Source organism: Mercenaria mercenaria, chromosome 5, assembly GCF_021730395.1.
Source record: "Mercenaria mercenaria strain notata chromosome 5, MADL_Memer_1, whole genome shotgun sequence".
NCBI lineage: Eukaryota > Metazoa > Mollusca > Bivalvia > Venerida > Veneridae > Mercenaria > Mercenaria mercenaria.
The window spans coordinates 81,841,061-81,854,524 of NC_069365.1; the positions used below are offsets into that span (position 1 = coordinate 81,841,061).

At 33.6% G+C, this 13,464-nt stretch overlaps 1 protein-coding gene and 1 long non-coding RNA gene across 5 annotated transcripts in view; both read right to left on the reverse strand.

Annotated features, from left to right (window-relative positions):
* Nucleotides 1-1,349: 1,349 nt before the first annotated feature.
* Nucleotides 1,350-9,114, reverse strand: LOC128557182 (uncharacterized). The gene is made up of 2 exons (XR_008371094.1): nucleotides 5,338-9,114; nucleotides 1,350-3,503 (listed from the first exon to the last, which is right to left on the reverse strand). It is a non-coding gene; the product is annotated as an uncharacterized LOC128557182 (long non-coding RNA).
* Nucleotides 9,115-9,216: 102 nt separating this feature from the next.
* LOC123557773 (epidermal growth factor receptor-like) overlaps nucleotides 9,217-13,464 on the reverse strand; it is a 122,130-nt gene continuing 117,882 nt past the window's right edge. For 3 of the 4 annotated variants that reach the window (XM_053544130.1, XM_053544131.1, XM_045349457.2), the window contains exons 27-28: nucleotides 10,950-11,049; nucleotides 9,217-10,502 (exon numbers count right to left, since the gene is read on the reverse strand). In XM_053544130.1, the coding sequence (XP_053400105.1) occupies nucleotides 10,186-10,502; nucleotides 10,950-11,049 (417 nt within the window). In that variant the 3' untranslated portion in view covers nucleotides 9,217-10,185. The remainder of the gene's footprint in view (nucleotides 10,503-10,949; nucleotides 11,050-13,464) is intronic. The other variant, XM_045349459.2, reaches the window with a different exon arrangement.

Genomic DNA, 13,464 nt, shown 5'->3' on the forward strand with positions numbered 1-13,464 from the left:
TGCCTAGATTCAAGCCATCAATTTCTTAAATTATTTTCAAGTAATGCTCTGGACACAAATCACGACGGGCTGACTTGACCTTGCTTATATATTGACCCTTGACCTACCGACCTCATCCTTGCAATCGAATATACTACGGCACAATAATATAAACGTGCTTTTTGTCGGACGGGATGGGGTGAGGTTTAATTTTAGGGGACAATTGCGGTGATGGAGATTATTGGTGATTATTGCACTCCTAGAATCATCTAAACATGATATGTAATAGATGTATTAACATACGTAATGTTATTGGCAGAAGTACATATGTTCAAATATGCATATATTCACGCATGTTGTTTGGTATGTAGAAGTAATTACCACTACATGTATTAACTATCGTTTAACTATCACAACAGTGGTCTTTAAGTGCCGTGTGGCGGCTGTAAAAGGTCTCTCCGTATTTGGTGTTGTAATATATTCTGGTCCTTTGTGATCATGGAAAACATTAATACTTCTTTAACAGAATTCCGCTTAAGCCGATTCTTGTGGGCGTGAGGGGTGTTGCACATTTCATTATCTCTCATGACCCGACTCTGCTATTATAATTGCTATTATGCTTTTGGTTGCGTTTTATGCTTCTAAAGGATCTGTTTTGCACAGATCGCATTTTATTAAAATATCTTGTATTGTTTGTTTAATTTGCGGTACATATACTCTAATATGCTGTGTTATTGCTCTGTAACTGCCATTACATGTGTTCAGATATATTGTATTATCTACATGTGATTGGTCAGTTCATCTGTGCTGATATATTGTATTAATGGTATAAAATTCCATTTGATAATATGCTGTTATTTAACTAGCATATTGTATGGAAAGTATAACTCCAGTATATATTCAAAGTGGCATTGCTGCAAGAATAAAACACTCATTTTCGAAACGAAATTAAGGTATCCGACCCACAAATAGGTAAATTTCGATGCCTGGTGACCCCATGATTTTTTTGTATCATTTGAAAGAGTTGTGTCTGCTGAACAAGATTTAATAAATAGGATGACCATAAATGATATGCAAGAATAATTACAGTCATGTTTTATGACCGCAAAATGATAAATCTTACACTGTAACAACTGGATTTCTGTTGAAGTTTCATTGAAGACTATAAAGTAAAAAAATAAAAATTCTATAACATATTTTTATCATGTAATTTATATTTTCTTTTTCAGTAGATGATATACTTTCAAATGATACCAAAATTATATGAGGTTACCAGGCATCAATATTTGATATATTTATATAGCACTGTTATACAGAACTTGCTTATTTGTGGATCGGATACCTTAAAAAGACTTTCATACAGATGGATGTCTACTTCATTAGATTTTTACTTACTTATTGTAAACATGATACACAAGATATATGTACATTACATGTGCTATGTCCATACAAACTAATATGTAATGAACCTTTGCAAATATTTGTATACTTTTAGTATGTTTGGTCCAACCATTCTGTATTAAAATATCATTGCATAGCTTTAACCTTTACCTTGTTATATTTCTAAAATGGATTGGTCTATCGTTAAATTTGGGAGGTACCACTTGTAAATCAGAGAGTTGCACTGATAATTGACTGACTGAGTAGCAAACAGTGCAGACCATGATTAGCCTGCAAGGACGAAAATGCAGGCTGATCTTGATCTGCACTGGTCGCAAAGGCAAAATCACTTCAACTGGCTAAAGTTTAATGATGTTAAGTATACTTGACATACATTGTATAACCCTTTACTCCATATACATTAAGCCTAATTAGGCTTATCATATCCATACAGCTTTACTGATAATCAGTACACTATCTCCATACTGGATATTTGGAAAAAAATGCAGAATTTATACCTGTGTTATTCAATTCAATATTACTATATTTAATATTGTTTTAAACACTTAGTAACCAACATAAAGTTTTTTCACAATTAAATTTTCTTTCTAATGGTACATTTTACATAAAAGTGTGATAAATATTTCTTGACATACAAAGCTTTAAACCCATTAGTATACTTTTCTATAATAATTTTAGTTACTTTTCTATTGATGGTACTTATTTATTTCTGCATTTTTACATATTTAATATTATTTTGAAAATATTTCTGGTGTAAATAAAATTATTTTATTAGATTCAAGACAAAGGCTGGCTAAAAAGGGATTTCTTCAAGGATTTATCAAGTCAAGGGCTTTTAAAAAGTAATAAAAAGAAAGAAAAACACATTTGTTACTGCCAACTTATTTTTGTTTTCCTTTTTATTAGTATTTATGACAGTATTGTTATTTTTTTATCTGATTCTCTTTTTTTTTAAATATGTTTTTAAGAAATTCTGCATTTTTATTTTCCCATGCAAATTATAATCAGCTTTTTAATTTTTTTTACCAAGTCTTGTAATTTGTATGATTAATTTGCATATTTGACACCCTCAGGTTTGTTAAGTTTTCCCCAGGTATAATTAGTTACATAATGTTTTTATAAGAATAATTGATCAAAAGCAATTTTATCAGCTTATAAAAACACTTATCAGTAAAATTTCTTAATTGGATTAACTTCAAAGTTGCCTACAATTATCCATAGCACACGCCAGTTATCCAAAGATCACCCCAATCAACCATACCCCACACTGATAGGTAATATACAGACATATGTCATAAAATTCCTTAGTGCAGCAGGTTAATTTGTCTTCAGGGTAAATCAGACCAATATGTATTTGCAACAGTTACTTTTTTAATCTATCATAAAGTGTATATTTTTTATATAAGTCCATTGAAAAAAAAAAGTTCCGCTTTCTAAATCACCTGGGAAATGCGGAAACCTAAAAAAAAAATACAGTACTATTTTTAGCTTGCACAAATTCACAATTTGTACAAATAAGTACTACACAAATTCATAATTTGTAAAGATAAACTTGGGGGTATAATTAGCCTTAATCAGGCTAATTTTAGCTCAAGATGAAACTTTCCTCACGGTAATTTTCCACAAATACACTACCTCATTTCAGGTTTAAATTACCATTAAAAATCAAATATAAACCATATATTTTTTGACAGATATCATTTGTACATGGTTTAAACTTTACAAAAATGCTTTTGTGGGATTCCTTGATGTTGTACTTTATTCATAATTTGCTTTTAAACTTGAAGGCGTCAAAAAGAGTATCTATCAGGGAATGGATAGAGGTGGTAAAAAGGGTATCTATCAGGGAATGGATAGAGGTGGTAAAAAGCGTATCTATGGAGTAAAGGGATAACAGACAAATGACAACAATGCAAGTTTGTACAGTAGTCGCAACTAGACCGCGATGGTTGACCTTAGGTTGATTATTCATATAGATTATTTCATTATAGAAGTCAAGGGTAGCCGTGTTTATTTATATGAAATTAGTTTGTTTACGGTGCAGTATCAAAGTACTAATAAACTTTGATAATGTGGCAGTTGACCTCAATACAATCGACACTGTTTATTTTCAAATACAGGTACTAACTAGAAAATGCTTTTGTAAAAAAGCTCATGTCTCCCCCAATGCAAAGTCCCATAGGCAAGAAGTCAATAGGGGTCAGGAGCGAAAGACAAAGAGACACTGATGGTTGGCTGCAATAGGGATCATCTACTTGGCATGTCCAGTCATCCCGCTAAATTTCAACACTCTTGGCCTAGTGGTTCTCAAGTCACTGTTCAGGCTCCTGTGACCTTGACCTTTGATCAAGTGACCGCAAAATAAATAGGGGTCATCTACTCTGCATGTCCAATCATCCTATTAAGTTTCAACATTCTAGGTCAAGTGGTTCTCAAGTTATTTCCAAAAAATGATTTTACATGAACAGGCCACTGTGACCTTGACCTTTAATAGACTGACCCCTAAATCAATAGGAGTCATCTATTCTGCATGTTCAATCATCCTATGAAGTTTCAACATTCTGGGTCAAGTGGTTCTCAAGTTATTGATCGGAACTGCTTATCAATGTTCAGGCCCCTGTGACCTTGACCTTTAACGGAGTGACCCCAAAAACAATAGGAGTCATGAACAATCATCCTATGAAGTTTCAAAATTCTGGGTCCAGAGGTTCTCAAGTTATTGATTGGAAATGGTTTTCCATGTTCAGGCCCCTGTGACCTTGACCTTTAACAGTGTGACCCCAAAATCCTTAGGGGTCATCTACTCTGCATGATCAATCATCCTATGAAGTTTCATCATTCTGGGTCAAGTGGTTCTCAAGTTACTGACCGGAAATGGTTTTCAATGTTCGGGCCCCTGTGACCTTGACCTTTAACAGAGTGACCCCAAAATCGTTAGGGGTCATCTACTCTGCATGACTAATCATCCTATTAAGTTTCAACATTCTTGGTCAAGTGGTTCTCAAGTTATTGACCGGAAATAGTTTTCAATGTTCAGGCCCCTGTGACCTTGACCTTTAACGGAGTCAGCCCAAATTCAATAGAGGTCATCTACTTTGCATGTACAATCATCCTATGAAGTTTCAACATTCTGGGTCAAGTGGTTCTCTAGTTATTGATCGGAAATGGTTTTCAATGTTCAGGCCCCTGTGACCTTGACCTTTGATGGAGTAACCCCAAAATCAATAGGGGTCATCTACTCTTCATGACCAATCATCCTATGATGTTTCAACATTCTAGGTCAAGTGGTTCTCTAGTTATTGATCGGAAATGGTTTTCAATGTTCAGGCCCCTGTGACCTTGACCTTTGACGGAGTGACCTCAAAATCAATAGGAGTCATTTACTCTTCATGACCAATCATCCTATGAAGTTTCAACATTCTGGGTCAAGTGGTTCTCTAGTTATTGATCGGAAATGGTTTTCAATGTTCAGGCCCCTGTGACCTTGACCTTTGACGGAGTGATCCCAAAATCAATAAGGGTCATCTACTCTTCATGCCCAATCATCCTATGAAGTTTCAACATTCTGGGTCAAGTGGTTCTCTAGTTATTGATCGGAAATTGTTTTCAATGTTCAGGCCCCTGTGACCTTGACCTTTGACGGAGTCACCCCAAAATCAATAGGGGTCATCTACTCTTCATGACCAATCATCCTATGAAGTTTCAACATTCTGGGTCAAGTGGTTCTCTAGTTATTGATCGGAAATGGTTTTCAATGTTCAGGCCCCTATGACCTTGACCTTTGATGGAGTGACCCCAAAAACAATAGGGGTCGTCTACTCCAGCAGCCCTACAACCCTATGAAGTTTGAAGGTTCTAGGTCAAATGGTTCTCCAGTTATTGCTCGGAAATGAAGTGGGACGGACGGACGGACAGTGCAAAAACAATATGTCTCCCCCAGAGGGGGGAGGGGGAGACATAATAATTACTTTGCAATATATCCTCAAGATAATGTTATGACGGATTATCTTTGAACACCTCTTGACTTATTGGACTAAACTGCCACATTATCAAAGTTTATTAGTATATATACTTACATTTGATCCTTTAAAACTTTCCAATACACTAATTTATATTTACACAAATTTATATTTTCTTGTTTTCTCGTGCAGCTCGTGTTTTACGCACACTCCTTTTCAATAATAGGTTGTGCCTCATTATGTATTATAATGCAAAGATCAACCATCGGGGTCAAGTTGCGTCCACTATTGCAATACATAATAACTATCACATATACATTTGATAATAAAAGTAGAAGCATAGAATGATAAAATTAATTTACATACAGTGATGATAGAAAAACATACATATACTGGTTAGTTATTTTCTAATTATCATTATACACTACAGACTAAACTATTGTCACATTTACTCAAACTTATAAAACACAAATACACCATACAAAATTCAACACTGATCAAATGTCACTGTATAAAAAACATGTTTAAAACTTGATACTGGTTTCTCAATAACCTGAAGGGTATTTTTTACAGTTTTCATAACATGATCCAAAAACTTACATGGTCTTAATAATTCACATTTATTACCACTGCTTAAGAGTTGAGAACATTTTATTATGTTTGAGTTTCGAATAGATATACATTTGTACAGTTATCCTAGTTCATTTAGATCACATTGTCCACATTTCCTTTCAGCTAATGGTAACCCTGTCGACCTACCAATTTCAAATGGGAGTTTGTTAAGCTGTTATTTTTTTTATCCTACCTTCATGCAAAATAAAGGCAAAAACCAAGGGGTATGATAAATTTGGCTTTATCTGGTCAGTGATTTGATAAAGCTTGGCGGACTACTTTTTGGATTTCTTTTTTAAAACGACTCCATCTTGCTTTTAAAAATAACTGCCAAAAGACATATGTATGCAATTATTTTATAAACGCGCTTTTATTAGGTACGTGAGACCATGTCACAAATGTATAGCGTATGCATACCTTATTTGCAATTACCACAAAAAGCTTTTATAACGGAAACACTCGGAGAAAACGGAAAAATGACTCGTGTACAGCGTTTGGGTTCAGGCACTTAAATCAAGGAATATATTGCATTTGGAATGGACTGTTATTGAATAAAACCATTGAGGAAACGGTTTGCCTATTTTTTCTGTCAAGCGGCGTTATGGCGTGTGTATATGTCACGTCTAACGTTTGCGTGATGAAAATGGGTACATCCGACTTGCAACTGAACCTCGGGCGCAACCTCAGTTGGTAGCAAATTAAAATTATTCATTCATGTTCAGCAGAACAGAGAGGTCGGGTACAAAACAAAACAAGGTTAGTCTTTTTTTTTCAGCTTTTATGTTATAATATTTGGGATTTTATAGACATATTTGTGTAATTTGGTGGGCGTATTAATTTTTAAATTTCTATGCAAGGCAGACTCAGATCTAGTTGTAAATTTTGAACTTTCATTAAAGAATGATTTTAGATCAGAAGGTAGGATAAATAGAACATTAGGATACTGTCTTATAAATCTAAATTTATTAAGTTCGTCTATGAAAACATAAAAAGCCTCGACAGAGCCTCGATTTTTATAACTTCTTTGACTCACTTAATTTAAATCACAATATTCTCTATACATACAGTTTGGTAATAAATGAAAATAGTTCTTCTTTCTAAAATTGTCCTTAAATAGTTTATGATTATAGCTGCTTGTTGATTCTGATATATTTTTCATTTTTTGTATAGATCTATATTGATCATTAATCTTTTGCTTTAAAATCACTAGAAACCATTTCCTATTCCTTTCAGTATGTTTATTCCATATAGTTCCAAACCTATTTTACGTTACTAAATACTTATAGAATATATAGATTAACCATTCTAAATTTAATTTTTCGTGTTCCTGTATAAGATAACCTATTTCTTGTGCTATAAGTTGGTTTACTCAGGTACTTATCATTCTAATATTAATGTCTAGTTGTAAGGGTGTGACATCTAGTTCTACATCTACCATTAGTCATGTTGTTGACTTTTTCAGATGGCCATTTTATTTTTTGGCTGTACCGTTTCAATGTCTTTATTATTCGAAAAGCCTCATATCTCACACCCGTATAACTAAATATGTTTAATATCTTTATTATGCAGATCGACATGCAGATCAATGTTAAATTAAGGCGTATTGTCTTCTTGAGAACATGGCCATATTTACCTGTTCTGCAATGTAATGTTTAGTTCTAATGATACTTATACTTTTTGATAAATAGATACCGAGATATTTATATTCTTTTATTATCTTTAAATTTGAAAAGATTTCTATATGTTTTACTCCTTGAGCCAGAGACAAGATCTTTAGTTCTTTTTGTGTATTGACTTCTAGTTTCTACTGCTGACATTAAGGCACTGACCTCAATATAGTAGGACAACAAAACAAGAAAAAAAATATGTATTAGGAAACTAATGCTATATTTCTTATGAAAGCTTTGAAACTTAATTACTGATAGACTATATGTTATGGAAACACATGAGAATTAGTTGTTTTTACTAATCGTTGCAATGAAAATCGAAAAACGTTTGTAACGCTTTAGTCGAGGTAAACTGACTCAATTATAAATTTCGATATCTAATGTGTCAATTACATAATCCTCCGTGGCGGTATTGGTAAAGACAGCGGAGAAGTTTGTATTGCCACGGCAGCCCGTGTTCGTTTCCCGACGTGGGCATCGTTTTTTTTTCTTGATTTGGCATTTTTAAGATAGATTAGAAACAAAAACTCATATTCTAATGCTCATGATATGACCAAACTTCAATTCAAAGAAAGATCATTTTTAGCAAAAATCTGAAGGTCAGTCCCTTCAATCCTCAAATACATTTAAACTTTTCTTAAGGTCAGCGCTGTTTTCACATAGAGGAGAAAAATGTTTACCTTGCCTTGTCTAACACCGTTCATACAAGGGGAAAACCGAGAATATTCTAGTATGTTTGTCCCTATTCTTGATTTAATTTCAAGATACGTGTTTTAGATAATATTGAGGTATTGGACCCCTAATAGTAATGTTTAAAAATGGCTTTTGCTTGGTATATTCTTAAGGCTGACCATGTTTTGCACTGTGTTGCAAATTTTAAACAACTTTTACCGTGCCGTTTTTTGTAAATTTTGTATAATTTATGGTATTTCCTCAAACTAAAGTAGAGACAAATTTCAATGTGATGGCCACTATCTAAAACGTTTGCAGAAAATTCATTACAGCATTAATTTTGATAAAATAAACTTCAATCTATTGTTAAACAATTGTAAAACACAAAATAAAACTGTAAATATATTTTTTTTTCAAGTGTGCCTCAAATAAACAGATTTAATGAGACAGAATTCTAACTCCAACATTGAAAATTAAGGTCGAATCCTGTAGGTCTGTTTTGAATTTTGCTCACTACATTCAAAAATAACCTTGAGGCAGAAGTAAAACCTACCTGCATTTCTTCCACAGTATGTAATCTAAAGAATGAAGTAAAAATAGAGAACTTGTACCTCATGTAACTCAGTATTTTTAAAGATGTCTAACTCTACTCCTCCTGATTCAGATGTAAATTCACTTTGAACAGCACGAAATCGCTTATATAATGAAAATTTTCCACTTTTATACAATGCATTCATAATAAGTCTTGAAAGAAGTAAAAACTTACTAGAAAAAAAGGAAAATATGGGGAAAAAATTTTGGTCCCAGTGGGGCTTGAACCTACGCCCCCCCCCCCACCCCCTGAAAATTGCAGTCAAAGTAGGTTTATGGTAGGAATTGAATACTCTTCAAAAAGGAGGTACTCTATTATGGGTCCAATACCTTAAATCACTTAATAATTATATTACAGTTCAAAAGCTTTGTCAAAATACCTTGCCGCCATACAGTATCAAAAGCCTATTTAAATACAATAAACACACACGGCAGTTTTTACTTTTGCACGCCATATATATCTAAAAGACATGTTATAACAAATAAGTTATCTGTCGTTGAGTGGATCGTTCTAAATCCTGCTTGGTAATTTGCTATTAAATATGTGTCATGAGTAAATTTGTTTAATCGATAATAGAAATAGTAGCTAATAATTTTCCAAAGCAACTGACAAGTGTGTTGGGTTTGATGCTTTAATATTTCCCTTATTCTTGTATATTGTTATGGCGTAACCTTCTGTTCAGCATCGTAATTATGAAAACAGACAAGTACACAGTTTTGTACAAAATTCTGGAAGGACTGAGGGACTTGCGTAAACTTCATGAATGCATTGAGCTGAGTGTGAGAAGTTCCAATATAACAAGTACAAAATGTGAAAAAAATGTAAAAATAGACCACAGAATTACAAAACTTGATGTTTAAACTTACATTATTATTTCATAGGTTTACTAAGTGTTTCAGTCAGATGCACGCAAAGAAATACAGATGGGAATTTACATTTTCTATTTATATATTTCGACACACTTCAGCCTTAAAGCGGATGGAATTATTTTGCAAATATAAAAGGCAGAGCTATAGAACTTTGTATGAAATTGCATTTAGTTCTAACGTTGTGTGTGAAGTTCCAATTAAATGCATTAATATGTCTAAGAAATACTGAACTGGTGACTAGCTTCATCTATATTTAACATTCCTGTCAGAAACTGAGAATTTCAAATGTGTTGTCAGATTAAAAGGGTTAACTATAAAGTTATAAAATGACATCAAATGTACTTAATAGTCATTATGTCAGTCTCACATTCTTAATAAAAGTACAGTGATTAAAACTGTTTTAAAAGAGTCAATGGATTTTTTCCTATTATCATCTATTCCTTATCCGAGTGGCTTGTAGATGCCGAATTCAGCTGCAGCTCTATATCCTCGGGTACTGCCTTGTCTGCATGCGCATGCTCGGACTTCAAAGAACCTGCAAACTCATATTCAGATTTCAATGAACCTGCAGACTCATATTCCGACTTCAAAGAACCTGCAAACTCATAATCAGGTTTCAATGAACCTGCAGACTCATATTCGGACTTCAAAGAACCTGCAGACTCATATTCGGACTTCAGAAGACGTCTTTTATTGACATTTCGGCGATCCATCGTAAAAGGCCGTTTTACCATTTCGACGTATTCAGAATCTGCAATAGATGTTTTATACCGTAACGCCAAATAACATCAAATTCAACACCGTTGAAGCAATGCTATATTGTAATAAAGTATGTGTAACTCACTTACAGGTTGTTAATATAAAATTATGCGTTAGTTAGTAGTTATAACGATTTTGTATGGAAGACATTTGGAGAGAACACCAATCTTCTTTAAAAAAAAATACTTTAAACATATTTTTACTTCTTTATATGTTTGGTGTAACGTCACACAGACACAAGTAGAACCACCAGTCATCCATTAGGAAGCTTCCTTATTTTATTCTTTTCACAAAAAGTATTACAGCTCTTCTCCATTTCAGTGTATGTTTTCATGACGTTTTTTTGTTTTATCTAAGTTCGTTCATTATTCTAATACGGATCTTGTTTTACGTCCAGTGTATCTACAAATTCAGCTAACAAAATAAATGAAACATTAACCATTGCCTTCCAAGTCCAAGTAGACGTGAGGTTCTGGTATGGTTTTCAAGTATCCATCTGCGTCTAAATGAATGTCAACCTCAGCTGGAGTACTGGTGGTCTTAAATTAAATAATAACAACAATCAGTTACATTACAGTTCTTCGAATAACAAAATATGACAAAATGTACATATTTTCTATAATATTCGTAGTATTTGACAGTTCATATTCTTTAACATCTAGAAAACTGAGGTGCATGCCCTCTTTTTATTTGTTTTATTTGTGATTTAAAACATGTATTAGTAATAAGCAATACAAATTTGAGAAATTGCAAATTAGGACATCAGTCAGACTTTCGTCATCAGATTAACAGCAAACAGATTTATTAATTCATAGTCCTGAATGAGAAAATGATGGACTTTTAAGTCTGATGGACATGTTGATATATTTTTACATTTCTAATACTCATTCATTAAGCAATCCGATTGGTTTATCCGAGATCTGCACATTTTGATAAAACCCTTGTCACTTACGCATTTATAGGCAGATTTCGTGCATTCAGCTAGATTTCTTTTACTGGTTTACACCGTACACAACGTATTTCCGCTTTTTATCTTGCCAGTGTCTTCGAAAATTGACGATAGCTTTCGTGTTTCTGATGAAACATAGCAGTGTCTGACTCATTTGTTCTGCTTAATTATTTCCAATACACTTGCCATTGACTCAAAATGTTATCTTTTAAAATTATTTTCGAGCCAAGCATGTGAATCCCCGTCCAAAAATTTAAATATTTAAGATCAAGCAACGAGCTCTATTTAATATTCTCGTTACTAGACAGGTAAATCTGTATGAGCATCAGAAAACCCGTATTAGTGACAAAATTGAGATAATAACATATTCATAAAGAACATTCTTTTATCTTTCAAGTCCGAAAATTTGAAGTGATTATCTTCACTAACTTAAGAGCTACAATGTTTTTAAGTTAGTCACTGAGGGTATTTTGAGACGTGACGTTAAGAACGTCATGAAAGCGGTATGACGTCGTTGTGCATGCCCTGTATTTTTCAAGTCATTAATGGAACAAATTATGCGTAACTCTTTCTTAACATCATACATTTGAATATTTAGGAACAGTTTAAAGCGATTTTACTGAAAAATAACTGAACCGTGTATTTTTAGTTTCATCACGAGCCTTTTATCTATACACCCCTATATTTTCACGACGCATAGGTGCTTTGGAATTTCCGTTGCCATGACAACAGAAACAACATTTATATGAAAAATATGGTAGAATTTGATTTGTCTTAGATGACACAATTACAATATATTAGTTTCTAGTTTCTGGAGCAACATAAGAAAAACAGCGATTTTTCAGTATTTTACACTACTAATTTATACAATAGTTATATCATGTCACTAATACAGGTTTTCTCATGGAATGGCCCTATTATCCTTGCTATTTGAAATCAACATATTTCAGCCACGACGTTTTATTTTAATATTTTTATTATTGGCACTGACATAAAGTACCTTGAAAAAAAAAGTTTTTGATCATTCCATTGAGTCTGTCTCCTGCTTAGGCCCAGTTTACAAGTCATATTAGTTATTATTCTTTGTCTTTAAAACATTTATCATAATGAATATTTTCGAGCGTTAGGGCTTGACCTACTGTGTGGTCCGAACTTAAGTTAAAACTGTTTAAAAGGGAAAGATTTTAGCACGCTCAAACATTACACAATAAATCAATTTTTCTAAAACGGTCTGAAGCTAATAAAGATAGTTTAAAGAAATGCGTGTGCTATAGGTAAGAAACAAGAACACAAGATGTTAATCAATGTGCGAACATCTCGGCCTTGCATATCAAGCAAGAGCTTCTCATCTAAGCGATGCGACTTGATGTGACATAATGCTGTGATCGTGTTCACCTGCACCCATTCCTGTGTGAAGTTTCAACAAAATATCTACATTAATTTTGATGATACATCTTTTCAAATCTTTATCCTGCATGTTCCAAGTCCACAAAGGGGCATTACGTGGCCAAGTTTAAAATGCAGATTTTTCTCCAACCCAGTAATTTGTATTATGTTTCAATTAGTATCTGCATTGAATTTGGAGATCACTTTGTACGTGAAACTTCAACCTATATTTTCGAGAACAGCCCGTCCGCTTAGCTCAATAGGTAACGCACAGATCTACGGATCGCAGGGTCGCGAGTTCGATCCCCGGGCAGGGCAAGTGTTCTGCGTGACGATTTGATTAAAGACATTGTGTCTGAAATCAACTGTCCTCCACCTCAAATTCATGTGTGGGAGTTGGCAGTTACTTGCAGAGAACAGGTTTGTACTGGTAAAGAACCCAGGAACACTGGCTAGATTAATTGCTCGCCGCTACATAACTGAAATACTATTAAAAAACGGTATTTAACCTAAAACAAAGAAGGAAAAACTTCTGAGAAGGGATCATTTGTTAAATATCATGAAAGCGTTATGGGACTCGATGCCACACCATTATTTATAACATCAAGTGTGAAGTTTT